A 20,442-nucleotide genomic window follows, 5' to 3' on the forward strand; every position below is an offset into this window, starting at 1 on the left:
TGCAGGAGGGGAGGTTTGGGGGGGCGCTGTTCACTTCAATTGGTGGATACATCAGAGAGGCATTCTTAGCTTTGAGGTTGGTGGAAGCTGGTGACTTACTAAGTTAATAGATGTCAAAAGGTCTTTATCTGTTAGTTATGGGAAGCTAGTTCCAACAAAGTCACAGACAAGGATAAAGCTAGCCCAAGGGGAGCCAATGAGGCTCTAGGCCAACAACTTCCCAACATCTTCACATCACCATAATTCTAATCAGCCAGTCAGTTTTGTAGGCACAGCTTCTTTCCAGGAATCTCATCCACAGAGGTAATGTCAGAATTCAATTGATTTGCAGGACACCTAGTTGATGTCAGAATATTTGATAATACCAGAGAAAATACAACTTATTCATATGTGTACATGCAGTGTAAAATAGGAACTGATGAGACAAAGCATACATGTTAGGAGCCTTAATGTCTAACTTGTTCGCTGTTCAGTAAATATCAAGTAAATGATGTATTGCTACTTGAATTTCTGGGGAGAGGGGGATATCCGTTTGAGGTAGCCAGATGATACAGGGTAAATCAGGGTCTCCTCCACTTGGGGTTCTTAGTCTTGCTAATAAAAGAATTTAAGAAGGGCTCAAGTGAAAGCTCAAGGCCAATTTTATTAGCTTTGCAAAGAAAAACCTCAGGGCAGGCAAGGTGCAAGCCGTCAGCAGCTGCAGGGAAGGAAGGAGATAGCCGTGGCATCTATGCTAGATGGCCAGACACACGGTGCACAATAGCCCGACAGCAAGGACAAAGCTTTACAGAGAGGATGAAGCCGGTGTGCTAAGGAAAGGATGTTTAGAAGAGAGAAGAATGGGAAATGATAATTCCGAAAAGCAGGAAGACTTAAAACTCTGCATGGCTGTGGCCAACAGGTTAATGCACCGGGGGCTGGGATCCTGGGAAGGAAAAGTTCTCTATCTCATTAGAGGAAACATTTCTCCATCTGTTTCCTTCATGTGCCTTAAGGCGAGTTCCCCTTCTTGGGGATGGTTCTTGGCCAAGCAATGGCCCCAACCATTTGGAATGTGACTTCTCCATCCAGGCCAGAGAGTCAATCATTCTCACCAGTTCTTTTTCTATTATAAAGTAATAGACTCTATGTATTTTTAATAGAGTAGTGTTAAACTAATTTTTCACTATTAAGAAATACAAAATGGCATAGAAAAAAATTAAGACATAAAAAATGCCAATTACAGATTGGTCAAGTAACTTAGAGCAATGCAAAATATAAAACAATTTCCCTTTGAAATTCTTTTAATGAGACAATTATGAAAAAGACATTGGGAACTTTGGGATGTTAAATTGAAGTGAACATAGGGCCTACAACTCTTGCCAGCACCAGGTTGTCACTGTACATAAGTTATGAAGCAAACTCTGTATTTGAACAGTTTTCTGTTGTTTAACATCAGCATTTTTAGCTTCCCTATGCCTTTCAGGCATGTATCCGAGGGCGCTGCGAATTTGTGCATGTTCACAAAAGACATTCACCATGTAAATCAGAGCAGAAGTGCCAAGGACAAGGGGTATGTAGCCATTTTATTTTTCATTTAATATGATCATTTCAATTCACTTGAACAAACCTTTTCCAGAATTACCAGGTTCAGAATTATTTGGTGTGGAAATGCCCTCCAGAAGATTTCAGTTGAATGTACGTTGTTCTATTGACACAGGTGTACACAATTTTTATGCATCATTAGACTGTCACAGGCCAACTGAACAAGGAATCTCTGAATGATACATAAAAATAGAGTGAAATATCGTCACCATATCTGAGTATTAACATATAGCAGAGTATTATCATGTACCACACATATGTGGTGTACCCACGTATCTGTGTGCTTTCTAGGAATGTACTTGCTCCAGACACTGGGTTTTAGTGTATACATTACTTCTACCTGACACTGAAGACATCAGAGTTTCTGGTCTACTCCGATTAGGTCTGTTTATTTATGACCTCAGTTAATTGCCTTTGTATATTCACTCACTGATAGCCTTTCAAATAGCACGTAACTATTACGAATACTGAGAAAAAAGTTATAATCCCATGTTCAAATCACTCCATTTCCCCAAATTATAAGAAATGAAATCTAGTGAGCCAAATATATGTAACATTTCCATTCTCTTTAAGAAATACTGGGAGTTTTGTACCCACACAGCATGCACGAGATCGTGAGAACCTACATTTCTAATATTCTGGTGAGACTGTCTGATCTCTTCCAGCATGCTGAATGCATTGTGAATGGCACCTATTTAGTCCCTAATGTTTCAGCTTTCTACCTTTCCAGCTGTTGTGACGTCATATGGTGAGTTATGGCAGTCTGGAAGTTTTCCCAGCTTACATTTGCATAAAGTGTACCAGCAACTGTGTGCTTCAAAACCCATGCTCCTTCTGACAGTCACATTGGAATTCACCCACATTGACTCACTTCACTCTCTGTGGCACTGACCCTGGAGTTCCCCCTCTGCTTCTGACCATCCTTTTTATTTTTCCAAGAGTCTTTCCAGCCTTCTGTATGAGTTAATATTTGCCTTTAGCACATTGGCTTCTTCGAGGTATTTTCTTTCATCTTCCATAGAAGTTTCCTCCCATCACAGCTTTTTTTAGTCTAAGTTAATAATAAAATGTAATTTATATTCATAGTAGCTCTATCTTTATAAATAGTCATTTCAATTACACCAAGAACATTATAACTTCTATTTAGAAACATGACCAACAAAAAGATAGGATTTTAAAAAATCTAATGCAAGCACATTTATTGGCTCATTACTGTTTTTACTTTCATAGTAAAACTGCTTAAACTAAATTGCAATAGTTGATTAATTTACACATCCTAATTATGGGTAATAAATGACTTTTCTATGTATACATATATAAGCACTTGGTTGCACAGTTTTCATTTGGATCTGGTTTCAGGTTTGCAACAATCTAAACCACTGTCACTGTGATGCTGGTTTTGCCCCTCCGGAGTGTGACATGACACCTTCTTCTCCAGGAGGGAGCTTAGACGATGGATTTTGGCTGCCCATGGGTTAGTGTCCAGAGCAGGGCCTGCATGTGTGTAAGTACACTCCACCTCAGCAGCTCGCTGTGGCCATTGAAGACTTGACATTTCAGGAGCACAGATGAGAAGTTGATATTTCTACTCTGCTTGACTTCATTTAAATTCAGAGAATCACGTGAGGCTATTTTAAATCTAATCTAGAAGTGTGGATATTTAACAAGGCTTCTTCCTCTGGTTTTGTCATGGCTTGCAGAACATTTGTAGCATGCTTTTCTGCATAAACTTGAGTTTCAGAAATGAGGAGAATGTACTGCAGTCTGTATTGCCCCAGGGAGTTACATATGAAAATGTGCTGGTTCACAACCAATTTGCCTGTTTAAAACCGTGTGTGTGTGCACGAGTGCACGCGCACACGTGCTTGCATGTGGGGTGGGGAGAGAAGATAACCAGAAGAAGAAATCAGATTCCTTGGAGCTGGAGTTACAGACCTAAAGTGAGTGGCCCAGTGTTGGTGCTGAGAAGAAAATTGGTCCTCTAGAAGAGCACTAACTACCTAACCGCTGAGCCCATCTCTTCAGTCCTGGCATATTTAAAATGAATTGTTCTATTTAATGTGCAAAGTACCCAAATCTTCTATACCCTCAGATCATGATTACCGTGTGCCACTGAAACATTTGGCGGAAAGTAATGAACAACCAGCCACTGCCCATTTGATTTTATCAGATCTGTTTTGTACAGTTAGAATTCTATGCTGCTATATGCACTTTCTGTATGGAGCCAAGTATGCCAATGTAACCATTTCATTTATAATTAATTATATGTATAAGTAACTTACTATAGGAGCTTGGTGACAAAGAAGCTACAGACTGTAAGATTAAAGTAAAAAAATGTCTCAGGAAAGCTACTAAAATGCACTCCCTCAACCCAATAGGATGAATTTTTTCTTAGTAGATGAACTAGAGAAAGTTTTATTTAGTTGAAATAATTACAGTAATTATTATATTGTTGATGTCCTATATTATAGTTTTAGTAGTATAATCTATTAATGTATCTTAATCTGTGTAATCATTTATGTCAGTTTCATTTCTAGATTTAGCAAATCAAATGTTATTGTCACTGATTTTATGTTTCTTCAATTCCCATGTATTTAAAGTTATGGCTATACAGATAAAGATTTTTTGGATATGTAAGACTTTAAATACCAAAGTGCATATGATTTTTGATATAGCATATCTTTAAAAATTGTAAAAGCTATGTGGTGTGTGCACATGCCTGTAAACATTCATGTACAGACCAGAGCAGGGCACTGGGTCCAGTAGTTTGTTGCTTTCTACCTTATTTTTGAGATGGGGACTGTCACTGCTCCTGGAGCTCTCCCCGCTTTGGCTAGGCTGGCTGGCCAGTCTCTACCGACTAATGCTGGGCCACCTTCTTTTTACTTGGATTCTTTTTATTGCAAGCAACTGAATCCAAGGAGCAGTGAGTGCTGGGATATTGCCCATTCTTGACAGGTACTACAGTCACAGTGACTCACTCCAGGCCCAGAAGAGGGCACCTCAGGACCCTCTTCCCACCCTCTGGACTCTTGCTCTTCCATTCTTTCTGCCCTGTCTTCTCTGAGGTTGGGGGCAGGTCTTGAGACAGATGTCCCCTTTAGAACTAGGAACTAACTCAACAGCCTCTTACTCTTCAGATCCTTGGCTTCATTGATCACCCTCATGTTTCTACTCTTACTTTCTTTTTCTTTTGTGATGTTTCCTTGGGAATTTATCTAATGCACACTCACAAGACTCCATCACTATGGGATTAGCAATGATTTTCACACCTGGATTTTCATGTTTCCTTATGATTCTGTGTTGGGAATCGTAAGAGTGTAGGCCATTGATTGGAGGTTTTTAACCACCCACTTTGAGAGAATGGAGTTGAAAAGGCTCAGAAAAAGAACAGTTGTAAAACAACAGAAGGGTTTTAAAACTATGAACAATTAAATCCAAGGGTAAAGATTTTTGGAACAACAAAATAAAATAAGAATAAAGTAAAATAAAAAGCTTCAAGTATCATCGTTTTCTTGCTAAAATATGTTTTGTTGATCTCTCTGGTTTAAGAGACCAAATAGTTCTTTCCAAAAGAATTTTTGAATTTCTATTTATTTTTAAATTTAAATTACAAACAAGGTTGCTTCACATGTCAATCCCAGGTCCCTCTCCCTTTCCCTCTCCTCCTCCCATGCCCTCCCACCAACTTCCCAATACCCCCTCATTTACCCAGGGTTGGTGCGGCCCTCCATGGTGGTGTCCATTGTCTGTTATTTCATCAAGGGCAGGTCCTAGATCCTGCCCCAAGATCCAGTCTGAGATAGCATCTCTCATTGTTGGACGGGAACCCAAATTCCATTTGTATGCCAGGGATAAGTACTGATATACTACCCAAGGCCCAATAGATTGCCTAGGCCTCCTCACTGACACCCAGATTCATGGGGTCTTGATAAGTCCCATCATGCTGGATTCCCAGGCATCAGTCTGGGATATTGATTGCTAACCCTTGTTTCTGGGGGTTAACCAGCCCAGTCTTAACCCCTTTATGCATTAGTCCTCCCTCTCTGTCACTGGGTTCCTTGAGTTCAGCTCAGTGTTTAGCTGTGGGAGTCTGCATCTACTTCCATCAGCCATTGAATGAAGGTTTTCTTTCCCAGACTCTCTGGCCATGGGATTGTAGGCTGGCACTCCCCTGATTCATGTCTAAAATCCATATATGAGAGAGTACATACCATGTTTGTCTTTTTGTGACTGGGTTACCTCACTCTGGATGGTTTCTTCTAGTGCCATCCATTTACCTGCAAATTTCAGGATTCCATTGGTTTTCTGCTGAATAGTACTACATGTGTAAATGTACCACATTTCTCTATCCACTCTTCAGTTGAGGGGCAACTAGGTTGCTTCCAAGATCTGGCTATTATAAATAATGCTGATATGAACATAGTAGAACAGATATCCTTATTGTATGAATAGGCATCTTTTGGATATATGCCTAAGAGTGGAGTTGCTGGGTCTTGTGGTAGACTTATTCTCTTTTTTCTGAGGCCTTTCCATACTGATTTCCAAAGTCGTACGAATCGGCACTCTCACCAGCATAAACAGTCATTGCTGTTTTTGATTTTAGCCATTCTGACAGGAGTTGCTTTGATTTGCATTTCCCTGATGGCTAGGGATGTTGAGCACTTTCTCAAGTTCCTCTCAGCCCTTTTAGACTCCTCTACTGAGAATTGTCTATGTAGTTTTGTAGCCCACTTTTTAATTGGATCCTTTGATGTTTTGGAGACTTGCTTCTTGAGTTCTTTGTAAATTTTGGAGATCAGCCCTCTGTCAGATGTGGGGTTAGTGAATATCTTTTCCCATTCTGTGTTCTGCCTTTTTGTCTTATTGAGTGTGTTCTTTGCCTTACAGAAGCTTCTCAGTTTCAGGAGTTCCCATGTATTAATTGTTGATCTCACTGTCTGTGCTACTGGTGTTATTTTCAGGAAGCTGTCTCCTGTACCAATTCATTCAATGGTACCACCCACTTTCTCTTCTAAGAGGATCAGTGTTGCTGGACTTATGTTGATGTCTTTGATCCATTTGGACTTAAGTTTTGTGCATGGCGATAAACATGGATCTATACTCATTCTTCTACCAACCAGCATCCAGTTATGCCAGCACCATTTGTTGAAGATGCTTTCTTTTTTCCATTGTATATTTTTAGCTTATTTGTCGAAGATCACATGTTCATATATGTATGGATTAATATAAGGGTGTTCAATTCAATTCCATTGGGGTACCTGCCTGCTTTTGTGCCAATACCAAACTGTTTTCATGACTATAGCTCTGTCATAGAGGTTGAAGTCAGGGATGGTGATACCTCCAGATGTTGCATTGTTGAGTAAGGTTGTTTTGGCTATTCTGGGCCTTTTGTTTTTCCATACAAAATTTATTATTGTTCTTTCAAGGTCTGTGAAGAATTGTGCTTGTATTTTAATGGGGATTGCATTGAATGTGTAGATTGCTTTTGGCAGGATTGCCATTTTTACTACATTGATCCTACCTATCCAAGAGCATGGGAGATCTTCCCATTTTCTGGTGTCTTCTTTAATTTCTTTCTTTAAAGACTCAAAGTTCTTGGGATACAGGTCTTTTACTTGTTTGGTTACCATTACCCCAAGGTATTTTATGTTGTTTGTGGCAATTGTAAATGGTGATGTTTTTCTGATTTCTTTCTTAGCCCTTTTATCATCTGTATATAGTAGGGCTACTGATTTTCTTGAGTTGATCTTGTATCCTGACACTTTGCTGAAGGTGTTGATAAGCTGAAGTATTCCCTGGTAGAGTTCTTGTGTCATTTATGTGAACTCTCATATCATCTGCAAATAGTGAAAGTTTGATCTCTTCCTTTCCAATTTGTATCCCCTTGATATCCTTTTGTTGTCATATGGCTGTAGCTAGAACTTCAAGTACAATATTGAAAAGGTATGTAAAGAGTTCACAGCCTTGCTTGTTCCTGATTTTAGCAGAATCGTGTTCGTTTCTGTCCATTTAGTTTGATGTTGGTTTTTGGTTTGCTGTATGTAGCTTTTATTATATTTAGGTATGTTCCTGTTATCCCAGATCTCCCCAAGACCTTTGTAATGAAGGGGTGTTATATTTTTTCAAAGGCATTTTCTGCATCTAGTGAGATGATCATGTGATTTTTGTTTCTTGACTTGTTTATATGGTGGATTACATTGATCTATTTTTGTATGTCGAACCTTCCATGCATGCCTGGAATGAAGCCGACTTGATCGTGGTAAATGATTTTTTTGATGTGTTCTTGGATCCAATTTGCCAGTATTTTATTAAGTAATTTTTCATCAATGTTAATGAGGGATATTAGTCTGAAGTTCTCTTTCTTAGTTTTATCTTTGTGTGGCTTTGGGATCAAGGTTATTGAAGCCTCGTAGAAAGAGTTTGGCAAAGACCCTTCTGCTTCTATTGTGTGGAATACTTTGAGAAGAATTGATATAAGCTGTTCTTTGAATTTCTGGTAGAATTCTGCACTGAGGCCATCTGGACCTGGGCTTTTTTTTGGTTGAGAGACTTTTGATGACTGCTTCTATTTCCATAGGGGTTATAGGTCTATTTAAATTGCTTATCTGTTCTTGGTTTAATTTTGGTAAGTGATTGCTATCCAGAAAATTGTCCATTTCCTTTATATTTTCTTATTTTGTGGAGTACCCGTTTTCAAAGTATGAACTGATGATTATCTGGATTTCCTCAGAGTCCATTGTTATGTCCACCTCTTCATTTCTGATTTTATTAATTTGCATGTTCACACTCTGTCGTTTTGTAAGTTTGGACAATGGTTTGTCTATCTTGCTGATTTTCTCAAAGAACCAACTCTTCGTTGCATTGATTCTTTGTGTTGTTTTCCTATTTTCTAATTTATTCATTTCAGCCCTAAGTTTGATTATTTTCTGGTGTCTACTCCTACTGGGTTGAGTTTGCTTCTTTGTGTTCTTGAACTTTCAGCTGTGCTGTTAATTCTCTAATATAACTATTGTCAAGTTTCTTCATGTGGTCAGTTAGTGCTATGATCTTCCCTCATAGCACTGCTTTCAAAGTGTCCCATAGCTTTGGGTATGTTGTGTCTTCATTCTCGTTGAATTCTTAATTTCATTTTTATTTCTTCTTTGACCCAGGAATGTGCATTATTCAATTTCCATTAATTTGTAGGGTTTCTGCAATTTGTGTTGTTGTTGAATTCTAATTTTAATGCATGGTGGTCTGATAAGATACATGGAGTTATTCCAATTTTTTGTAGCTGCTGAGATTTGATATGTTGCCAAGTATGTGGTTGATTTTGAGAAGATTCCATGTGGTGCTGAGAAGAAGGTATATTCTTTTTTATTTGGATGGAATGTTCTATAGATGTCTGTTAATACCAATTGGGTCATAACTTGTATTAGGCCCTTTGCTTCTTTGTTAAGTTTCTGTCTGGTATTCCTGTCTAGTGGTGAGAGTGGGGTGTTGAAGTCTCCTACTATAAGTGTGTGAGGCTTTATAAGTCATTTGAGTTTTAGTAATGCTTCTTTTATGGACGAGGATGCCTTTGTATTTCGTCCATAGATGTTCAGAATTGAGACTTCATCTTGGTGGATTTCTCCTGTGATGAGTATATAATGACCTTTTTCATCTCTTTTGATTGATTTTATTTTAAAGTCTAATTTTTTAGATATTAGGATTGCTACCCCTCTTGTGTCTTGGGTCCATTTGATTGGAAAATCTTTTCCCAACCTTTAACTCTGAGGTAATGCCTGTCTTTGAGGTTGAGGTGTGTTTCTTGTATGCAGCAGAAGGATGGGTTCTGTCTTCGAATCCATTCTGTTAGCCTGTGTCTTTTTATGGGTGAGTTAAGGCCATTAATATTGAGGGATACTAATGTCCACTGATTGCTCATTCTTCTTTGATTTGGAATGGTGGTTGTTGTTGGAATTATGTGTGGAATTCCACCCCTTTTCTTCTTTTGGCATATCTAACGCCTATGTTCAAAAATATGGAATGCTTCATGAATTTGCGTGTCTTCCTTGCCAAGGGTCATGCTAATCTTCTCTGTATCATTCTAATTTTAGTATATGTGCTTCTGAAGCGAGTGCAAGATTTTTGCAACAAAATAAAATAAGAGTTTAAAAAAGCTTCAGGTAACATCGTTTTCTTGCTCAAATATGTGTTGTTTATCTCTCTGGTTTAAGAGACCAAATAGTTCCATGCAAAAGAATGTTTGAGTTCATATAGCATATATAAGAATTAATTCAAAAGGAACCTACAGTATATAAAAGTAAAACTAAAAAGTCATAGAGGACAAAACAAAGTAATTCAGATCACTCACTGGTCTAGTCAATTACAATTTTTGAAAATTAAATGGCACTTTTTCATTTTCAGATAGAAGTACACCCTTGGTTGTCAAGCGGCGTGATGCTCGCTTTAAAAAGGGACTTCTGATCAGTTTGTATGTTTTACTACCTTTCCTCATCATGTTCGCCATCACTGTTGTCAAGCGGAATATCACAAAGAGATTCTCGCAGAAAGAAGAGGCTTTAAGTGGAGAGTAAGTATACGTGTTAATGTTAAAAATGCTCTATGGAGGTATCTTAATCCAGCTAAGTAATACAAAAAGTAATGGCTTTTTGGATGAATGGTTCATTGTAAATATTGCTAGAAGTACTGCGCAAAAGGTTTTCAGGATATACCAAACCTTATTTCAGTTTTCTGATGGGCAGCCTTTCATGTCCTGATGTGCTAAAGACACTTGGAGCAACCCAGTATCCTCAGGAGCATTCAAATGGAAATTTCCCAGCAACCCAGTGTCCTCACACTGCAAGTCTGTTTTACACCTAGGGTATCAATAGAGACAAATTTGGAGCAGATCTGCAAATAGCACATGTAGAAGACAAGGAGAGTGAGCGTGCAGACCAAGGCACAGCAAGGCATGGAGAGCTGATACAGGGTGTGAATGCATTCATTATCACTTGTGTGTTTCTAAACTGCAATTGCGGGGTCATGCAGCTTCTGTTTCAGTCATAATATCAGTGCAAGTCACACTTTGTTTAGTGGGGATTCAGAGACAGCAGAATGCTGAAGTAAATGTAAACAAGGTATCTTGTAGTCCAATCCTGTAAGAAAACAATGATGCCTAATGTCCAATGCCATCTTTAGTTCTCAGATTAGGCAAGGAGCTGGCAGCCACTAGTTACATTCAGGGCAATGTTCCTGATGATTTATATAGACATCTACAAAATAATCAAATTGTTTGAGTCACCAAATTACATGACAGCTGGCATAAAGATTCCTGTACCCTTGGAACATTTTGGGAAAATCTGGATAATTACCAGAAATTTTGACTGCTGGCAAAAGTGCCACAGTAAGGAATCCTGGTTTCAGAACAATGACAAAGGATGTCAAAGCAGCATAAGATTCACAAATATAGGTGGTTTCAGGTTAGAAGGAGGCCAAACTGAAATGCAGCTGAGTCACAGAGTGTGGCTCTCACGCTCTTCGGGGGCGGGGTGGTGATTGCTGTGCCTGCCCTTGACTGGCACATTGGTGCTCATCTTTCTCTCCTTTTCAAACAAATTACCAAACACCTATCCATGCTCACAACCTTTTAGGTCATCCTCTCCCGATGGAGCAGTAAAGAAGTTTGGAAAAATAGCCTAAAGTGAACTGTGCTCTATGTGGATTGATGGTCGCTAGTTAGGTGTTCAAACCTGATGCTACTGTATGTGGCCCAGGAGGACTTTGAATACTATAATGACATGCTCTGTCATTCTTGAGTGTTATAAGGAATCATAAGGCTCTCTAATACCACTAATTTTGCTAAATGCAGTTGAAAAATCTTATTTGAAGTCTCATTTATGGAGGTGAATCCATCTAAATAATTATGTATAGCTACTTGGTGGAAACAAACTATGGAGGTGTAAGAATTTGAAGGTATACATGTCGATGTATATAAATATTAACAACTACTTTGATGGTTATTTTAATATCTCCTCAATTTTCATGTATACAAGGTAGAAGGACACAGTGGTTAGACTGATTGTTTTGAAACCCGAAATTATAAACAAATACATAAATAATTAGCCCAGAAAAGCACATAAAATCTTTGAAATTTAGGATTTGGAAAGAGAAAACACTGGAATGTCAAATCATTATCTGCCATTGGCAAAAACAGGTATTGATACACAGCAATTGATCATTTAGTTCAAATCTGGCGTTTGGCAGTTTTTTAAAATCTTTTTTCTTAATGACAATGTTTATAATCCTGAAAACAATCCTGTCTTTTTTGTACAGAACAATTTCAGAAGACAGTAATAAAGGCAGCATCCAGTCTTAGAGTCAAAGGTGACTGAAGACATCCATTTGCTGACAAAATATTGTAACTATACTCTGAACAAGCCCTCAGTAGGAGTCCAGAGCTGTTTTGGTATTTCCTCACACAGATTCCTAATTGCTAGTTTCCCATGCTGCAACAAGGCCAGCAGAAAGCGTTTGCTCTTAGTATTGTTTTACATTGGTTTGGAAATCTTCATTGTAAACTGCTAGTAATCACATCTTTATCAGAAGTCTCTTGAAAGGAATCTTCAATATTTGCAAACAAACACACCTCTTCATTGAAGGATATAGTTTGCAAACACACAGGAGGTTGTCCTATGACATTTACATGTTGTTCTTCTTCATTACTGAGGCTCTATGGGAATTGTTACCCTGATTCACAAATGAGGAAGTAGATAGGAGTAGTTGTTGCACCGCCTCATGCTTATAGGATGCCAGCAGGTTGTGTGGTTGTAGTTTAAGGCTGGCATGTCTCTTAGTTTCAGACTGTCAGAGTCAACTTGACACATGCATCTCACAATACACCTGGAAACAAGGGGTGGGATTTATGTTGATGGAGGACCAGGAAAGATGATAAAGGCACAACTTCTTGCAAAACAGAATGGCAATTCTTTGCCATAAGAAAAGGTAAAGGAGCCGGGCGGTGGTGGCGCAAGCCTTTAATCCCAGCACTCAGGAGGCAGAGGCAGGCGGATCTCTGTGAGTTTGAGGCCCGGGGGGGGGGGAATGACAGCTTCCAAAACAATACAGAGAAACCCTGTCTCATAAAACCAAAAAAAAGAAAGAAAAAAGAAAGAAAAGAAAAGGTAAAGGAGAAATCCATATGTATTCTATACAATTTTGACTCACTTATGTAAAATTAAAGGTATTTTATATACTACACCTGAAAAAGTAGGAAAATTTTCAAAGCTCAACTAAGCATCACTTCAAACACCATCCAATACATGTCTGCCATTGCACCTGACTCTGATAGCTAAGTTAGCAGGCTGCTGTGTCTCCATCTGTAACTAAATGTTGGGGTGGGTGAGTGGGAGACATACCAGGGCTGAAAGCTTCTTAGTTAGAATTGTAAACGTCTCAGCACCAGCCCCCATTCCCCATATCTTGGCAGTATGTTCGAACCAGATACCCAGATGTGTACTCCCAGGCACACAGCTAATGGAATTCTAGCAGAATTTCTGGGTGCACATTTTAAGGGGTAGCTTTCTAGCACATGAATACCCCAGATGAGAACAGAAGTCAGATTGTGTGGTTACTAGTAAGGATGACAGTCTGACTGACAGTTGGAAGTCATGCAGCAGAATGGATTACTAAAACCAGAGAAGAAGACCTCAGCAGGGTCCTTGGAGACCACATCTGTCTCACTCTGAATAAAAGGCAGGACTCACTGCGCCACTGAGCATGCAAGCTTCTGCTCTAAATGCTCAAAGAGAGCTGTCTGATTTTACTTTGGGAACAGCCTACTATGGTAGAGGTAGAAGTGTAGATGCTGCCCTAGTGTTTCAGAGTAGGGGTGGGAATGGTAGCTCCTGGAGAAATTTTGGAGGTGAATGAATGTATTTCCTTAAGAAACACTGAAAACTGGGTGATGGCAGTGCATGCCCTTAGTCCCAGCACTCAGAGGAGGTAGAGGCTAGTTCCAGGACAGCCTGGGCTACAAAGAGAAACCCAGATATCCTGTCTTGACCCCCCCAAAAGAAAAAAGAAACACTGATAAAACAATGTTTGTTGACATGCAATAGAAGACAGCACCAGCACTGCTGCCAACCAAAATCAACAGCAAACAGGAACCAAAAAAGTAGAAAGAAGAAAATATAATTTCCTAAGTATTGGATACAGACCCCATCTCTTTGTATCCATGTGCATTCTTATTTTTTTTATTTATTTTATTTTTTTATTCTAAAAATGGGCTACTGAGTATATGAATACTAAGAGAAAATATACAAAAACCACAAGCCAATCATAGACAGGTTTTAGGATACAATGATGAGAGACTTCATTAATCCCCACGTGAATGTGGTTCAGTCAAAACTTTTCTACATTGGTGAGAGCAGGATTTCGCCAGATGCAATATTTATTCTATACATTCCTTGGCGTATGGCAGGGAAAATAAGTAGAGCCACTGGCAGAACAGTGAACCAGGAGGAAGCCTGTTGATCACACAGTAGAGGTATGAAGGGGGCAAGTCTGGGTCGCAGGAAAAAACCAACAAGAACAAGAACAAGAAAACTTTTTTGGGAGATGACAGTTGGAAGAGAGTGAAGACATGACTGAGCCAGAATGAAGAGAAATGATAAAAGACCTCAAAACTGACTGCAGAGTGGCTAGTGACACTTTCACATACGAAGTACTACACACAGTAAGAGCCACATGTAGATATCTGAGTGGCGATGTCTGTGTGCATGTATTTGGGGGCGGTGAGTTTGACCTTTGATCCTTTGTAGGGGAGGCAGCGCTGGTGATATGCACAGGGGTTTGGGAAACACTTCTGTCGGCTGGATATTCAGTATGAAAAGACTGAGTTCTGTATTGCTTCTATTTCCTGTCAATGGTTTTCTTTTTTTAAGAGTTATTTCTTTTTAAAATACATATATTGTAATACAGTTACATCACTGCCGTCTTCCTTTCCCTCCCTCCAAGCCCTCCCACAAACCTCCTTGCTTTCTTTCAAATTCACAGTCTCATTCTTCATTAATTCTTACATGACCTGTCTGTACATTATCCTTGAATGAACTGTTTCAGGGCTGGGCCTTTTGGTATGGGATAATCACTTGGTGTGCTCTTTCCAGGGTGAGGCTCTTTGTCCTGCTGGCAGCTTCCCTGAGTTACCTGTAGTTTTCTGTGTAGGGTTGTGGCCTCCTGAGCTTTCCCTCACCTACTTAGCATGTCTACTGTTGTCCTGCTGCAGGTCATGTCTAGGCAGTCCTCTTAGTGAGATGTTTATTGTTGTAGCTTCTGACACCACTAGGAGACACAATCTCAACAGCAAACTCCCTGGCCCTTTGGTTCTCACAATCTTTCTGTCCCCTCTCCCACAGTGTTCCCTGAGCAAGGGAGTGTTTTGTAGATGTATTCATCAGAACTGGACTCCCCAAGTCTGCATTTTGATTGGTTGTGATTTTCTGTGATGGTCTTTGTCTGTTGTAAGGAGAAGCATCCTTGTTGAAGCTAAGAACTACACTTACCTGTGGGTGTAAGGACAGATATTTGAAATGTAGTTAGAGTTAATGCTGTTTTACTAAAGTGTTGGTTCTAGGTTCTTTTCCAAGATCCATGACTTAACCAGTCCTGGGTAATTGGCTAGGTTTCCTGTATCAGACATGATTTCCCTCTTGTTGAATGAGTCTTAAGTCCAGTTAGAGAGTTGTTGGTTACCACCAAGGTATGCGTGCCACTCCTGCACCCTGAGTGTTATTGTGTCCTGCCAGTTGTTATCATTCATGGGCATCACAGCTGGGTGGGGTGTTGGTTGTTTCCTTCCTTCGGAAGTTTGCACAGTGCCTTTGATACTATGAAAGCCAGTCCTCAGGAAGGGCATACTTCAAGTCAGTTCCAGCTGCAGGGCCCTGAGCTTTGTCTGAAGAGCATGGTGTCTTCAGCAATAGGGACTTACATTCTATATGGTTTTCTTTTACTCATGTAAAGTTTAGGGAATGCAGCTGAAATGGGTAAAGCCCATCTGACAACATGCCCTTTCCATGCAGCCATTGCAAACTAGTTACATACGGAACAAAATAAACTGAGAAAAAAACCTAGATTTATGAATTTTTGTGGATCATAGACAGAGAAGGCCAGAAAAAGTACAGTCATGTACTTTGTTATGTTTTTATGTTAATTTATTAAGTCTCTATACCTATAGTTGCATGGTGTGAATTTGGATAGCTTTGTAATTATGATGAGAATTTTATAATGATGAGAATAATGATGAGAATGAAGTTTTACTACTTCCTGTGTTGTTTTTTTTCCCCCAAAGCAGTTATGCAACACCAAAGCCACAATGGAAGAAGGACAAGAAACTCACTCGTACGTGGTCTGTTCCAAGAATATGGACCAGCCGTTTCTGTTTCTGTGACTTCCATTTTACATACCTCCAAATAAAACCCATGGCTGAAAGTGTACAGACTTGTGCCTGTTGATTCTTCCCTCTGAGCCAGGGAGATAAACATTCTAATCTGAGAACAATATCTACTGCTGCTACAACGCACATGCCCAAAGCCAAGAGCAAGCAATCACTCTAGCCTATTCCTCTCCAGCCACCACCTGGCTCCCTCATGTCAAGTTTGGATACCCAGAAGAGGTTTGATGAGTGGAGCACTTCCTGCAGGTCCCAAATAGTCTTTTCTTTTTTCAAAAGGAATTTTCTAGACATGAGTTCCTCAACAGAGGTATTGACAGTGACCCTATGGCCCTCTAAACACTGAGATTTAGGCTATTTGTTGTCATTTGGTGTTGTGTGGCTATTTCTGCTTTTAAACATTCCTCCTGAGGGAAAGAGCTATGACTCAGGAAGCTCACTTTCAGAAGCTGTAAGGCTCATAGGCCCCTCCTTCCCTATGTTTATTAAGCAGAAATGATAGCTGGGACAAGAAGAGGGTTCTTTTCAGCTCCTGTACACCAGGCACAGACTTCTAGGGGTGTAGTTTTCATGAATCATGACAAAATCAAAGATGATTCAAGCTTTTTTTCCAGAGACCCAAATTCTCCTTTTACAAATGCCCCCCCAACTGATATAAGTGTGGAACATCCACTCAACAAAGTATTATTTTTATTCAGCCTTTAAAAGAACAGACCACTATATCACTAAAAGATATCACTATAAAATGGATGAACCCTGAAGTCATCATGCTGAAAAGCCAATCAGGCAAGAATTAGTTTACAACTAGTAAACCAATTTAGGGCTCCTAGTAGCTGGAGATAAGGAAATGATTAGAGTGGTAAAGTCTATAAGACACAGTCATTATCTAGGGGGTAATAAAATCTAAAATTCAGAACCTGGCATTGGTGGTGCACTCCTTTAATCCCAGCACTGGAGAGGCAGAGGCAGGCTGATTTCTGTGAGTTCGAGATCAGCCTGGTCTACAGAGCAAATTCCAGGACAGTCTCCAAAACAGTACAGAGAAACCCTGAAACCAAAACAAACCAAAAAATAAAATTCACATTTAACTATTGTACACAGTCACAGATGTTTTAGCACCACATATTTCTATACCGCAAATGCATGAATGATATAGAATATGAATTATAACAAAACACAAATGCCTAGAAGTCACAAAATTTCATAACTATTTATTTCCTCTTTCCTCACTGCCACAAATATTGGGTACTGGTAACTACCACTCTGTCATGTTTTAGTAATAAAGTCTTAGTTATTAGCAGGTCCTACCTGACTCAGTTTTCACGCTGGCCTAAAGTTGCTATTTTTTGGTTGTTGGACCCTTACCCCACCCAGGAATGTATGCTAAAGTCACAGGTGTGAGCACCCCCTGGATGCAGGAGAGATGGGCTTTGAGTGTGTAGAGTTGGACATCCTTGGGAACACAGGAGGTAGTAGTACATCTCTTTTTCCATAGGCCCTGACTGCCCTTCCCATGTCTATAGTTTCCAAGTGTACAGGCTCACTGTGCTGGCTAATTTTACGTCCATTTGACTCAAGCTAGGGTCACATGGGAAGAAGGACTCTCAATAGGGAAAATCCTCCATCAGATTGGCCTGTGGGCAAACCTGTGGTGCATTTTCTTGCTTGATAATTGATGGGAGGGCCCAGCTCACTGTGGCTTAGACACTCCCAGGCAGGTTGTTCTGTGTGGCATAAGCTGAGGAATTTCTGGGAAACAAATCATTAAACGGCATACCTCCATAATCTCTGCATCAGTTCCTGCCTTGACTTCTTGGATGATGGTCTAAGCTTTTGATGGACTCATGTTGCTTTCAGTCATGGTGTTTTGTTACAATGATAGTCACCGTTAACAAAACACGCATAAGTGACTTTGTAAGACAGCCTTCCTCCCCTTCCCTCTACCAATTATAAGCTAGTACAGCAAGAAAGAAGACAAAAGAGGGGCGCATTATGTTTCATGATTGCTTTGCCAAGATCAAGTTCTGTTTACCTATTTGTCACGTTGATAACTAATAGGTGCATTTCTAGTTTGCTTTACATCTTCCATCACAATACAAGAAAAATGCTAGAAAATTGCAGAAAGCCCAAAAATAACTAAGACAAGTTATGCTTGTTTGTACTTTTATACCTACTGTAAGGGGCTGAGCTAGAAGCTGGTGTCTGTTCTGTAGCAGGTGGAGGTATTGAGCCTCGGATGAGCCATTGGTGGGCGGTCTCCCACGCTGCCCACGTGCCCCCTCGTCTGCCAACGGTCTTGAATAACCTATGATTTCTACTCTTCGATTCAACCATGCCTCTGTTCTTCATACTCGCCGAGTTTGCCATGCTGTTAGCTCGCCTCGGTAAGGCCCTGCGTACCTCTCACTCCTTCCCTTTCGCGGTCCCTTATCTGAGAGAGGATACCACTGTGCTCCTGATTTCCTGCTGATGCCCTTCCTCTATCTTGTCGCGTCTCAGGCCCCACTCCTAGCCCGACCTCAGGCGCAGCCCAATCCTGGACCATGTGAACTCAGGATAATCATGGTGGCTTCTGCTCTGCTTTTGTGTCTGGACTAACAACAGGATCTCCAACTAGTCATTCGAGTTCCCTGCATCCTGGGAAGTGGGGTGCAGTGCTTGTGCTCCACCAGCACCCTCTGATTGATCCCCAGATCCCTGAGAGGAGAAACAGGGTGGCCGGGTTGAACGTTGTGTCTTTTGTGTCTACTAAATCATTTTCAGTGGGCCGTTAGCATGCCATCGGAGTTAGTGCATTGAGGAAGAGAGTGGGTTTATTACAAGCAAGTTCGTTGGTAGTATTTGAGCTCTGGGTGCGCTCAGGAACGCTGGCTGGAATGGGAGTATTATGAATCAGGAAAACAACCCAAAGCAAACAAAATTAAAAACTCCAAACAACAAAAGATATACTGTGTATTTTGCTGCAGATTCCGAAGGAATATGTCTGCATGTCACCGTGCCAGTGAAGATAGAGCCACGCAAGAGTGGAGTTTCAGAAGGGAAGGTCGGTCTTCCAGGTTTCCCACTCGCTACTCGGGTCTGAGGCTGACCTTTCATTGACCACTGCGTTGACTGTAGTAACTTACACAGCACACCTTGTGTTCCTCTCTCCCGGTCCCCTGCCTCACCGTTGTCCCCCGTACCCCTTCCCTCCCCCTCTTTTTAAAGTCTTTCTGTTGTTGTTCTTAAATGTCAAGAAACAGTGACTATTTCCCAGTAATCATTCTGGCAGAAGAAAACATAATATAAAACAGAGGTTGTGCTTGATGGTGACCCAATATGCAAATTAAAAGCGTTGTTAGTAGCTACTAAACAATAAATTGGTTTCCAGTAAAATTCGGACATGTAAAATTGGATAAATGTCAGCATAAGCAGAATTAAGTTAGAGAAAGGATTTTATATATATAGAAAATGTGTGTGTGTGTGTGTGTGTGTGTGTGTGTGTTATATACAGATAGGCTGGGAAATAATTTGCCTGCCTTATTCTAGATAATGAAGGCCCTAACAGCCATTATGTTAGTAGGAAATACTTTTCCTCACTGAGAACAGGGAGGGTTCTATTCTTGACTGCAGTTTGACATATTTTTTTAAATTTGGAATTATGTATTCTTTTGTTTTGATTTTTAAAAATTTAGTCATGGGGGCTAGAAGATGCTTCATGTCAATGGTTAAGGCACACTGACCACTCTTCCATGTGACAATTCACCACTTTCTGTAATTCCAGTCCCAGGAGAGCTGATACCTTCTTCTGGCCTTGCCAGGCATTGACCATGTGTCTTGCACAGACATACATGCAGACAAAATGCCCATATACATCCAACAAACAAGTAAATAAAATGATTCCAAATTTAGTTAACTACCCGGTGTGTGTATATGTATTTGTGTGTGAGTATGTGTGTGTGTGTGTGTGTGTGTGTGTGTGTGTGTGTGTGTGTGTGTATGAGAGAGAGAGAGAGAGTTTGGATGCATACATGCCAGGGTCCCTGTGTGAAGCTGAGAGAAGAGTCTGAGGAAGCCACTTGTCTCCTTCCACCCCAGTCAGTACTAAAGACAGAGCTTACACTGTCAAGGTTGGAGGCTGGCACCCTTATCTGTGGAGCTATCTTACCAGCCTTTATTTGCAGTTCTCGAAGCTGTTTTTACTATGATAGAGTCTACTTCTGAAAATGGTTTTTAAAGCTCTGTTGAGCTATTTCAGATAGTGAAAGCACATATATGAAATGTACACCTTTGTAGAGTGTTGGCACCTGCATACATCTGTGACACCATTAAGACAGTCAATTTACCAAATTGACATATTGCTTTCTAAACTTTCCTTATGTACTTTGGGGCTTTTATTTGCGCCTAGAACATGAACAAAAGGTCTACCTTCTTTAACAAATATTTACATACTCTGTGTG

The 20,442-nt window shown here is 40.1% G+C and overlaps 2 protein-coding genes and 1 non-coding gene across 6 annotated transcripts in view; 2 read left to right on the top strand and 1 right to left on the bottom strand.

The window, feature by feature from the left end:
* LOC110340306 (A disintegrin and metallopeptidase domain 3-like) overlaps positions 1-16,046 on the top strand; it is a 53,540-nt gene extending 37,494 nt beyond the window's left edge. The window contains exons 14-18 of one of the 2 annotated variants that reach the window (XM_040731967.1): positions 1,466-1,552; positions 2,944-3,058; positions 9,979-10,144; positions 11,887-11,937; positions 15,902-16,046. In XM_040731967.1, the coding sequence (XP_040587901.1) occupies positions 1,466-1,552; positions 2,944-3,058; positions 9,979-10,144; positions 11,887-11,929 (411 nt within the window). In that variant the 3' untranslated portion in view covers positions 11,930-11,937; positions 15,902-16,046. The remainder of the gene's footprint in view (positions 1-1,465; positions 1,553-2,943; positions 3,059-9,978; positions 10,145-11,886; positions 11,938-15,901) is intronic. The other variant, XM_040731966.1, reaches the window with a different exon arrangement.
* On the bottom strand, positions 9,587-9,692 carry LOC121134195. The gene has a single exon (XR_005871235.1). It is a non-coding gene; the product is annotated as a U6 spliceosomal RNA (small nuclear RNA).
* Positions 16,047-18,299: 2,253 nt separating the features above from the next.
* The window catches only part of LOC101840246 (disintegrin and metalloproteinase domain-containing protein 18), a 45,240-nt gene continuing 43,097 nt past the window's right edge, over positions 18,300-20,442 (top strand). For all 3 annotated transcript variants that reach the window (XR_005871171.1, XM_005066561.2, XM_040731863.1), the window contains exons 1-2: positions 18,300-18,387; positions 18,970-19,046. Coding sequence is in view for 2 of the 3 variants with exons in the window: in XM_005066561.2 (XP_005066618.1) it covers positions 18,336-18,387; positions 18,970-19,046 (129 nt within the window). In the remaining variant the exon portion in view is untranslated. The remainder of the gene's footprint in view (positions 18,388-18,969; positions 19,047-20,442) is intronic.

The sequence above is a fragment of the Mesocricetus auratus genome, unplaced genomic scaffold (genome assembly GCF_017639785.1).
Source record: "Mesocricetus auratus isolate SY011 unplaced genomic scaffold, BCM_Maur_2.0 Super-Scaffold_100026, whole genome shotgun sequence".
NCBI lineage: Eukaryota > Metazoa > Chordata > Mammalia > Rodentia > Cricetidae > Mesocricetus > Mesocricetus auratus.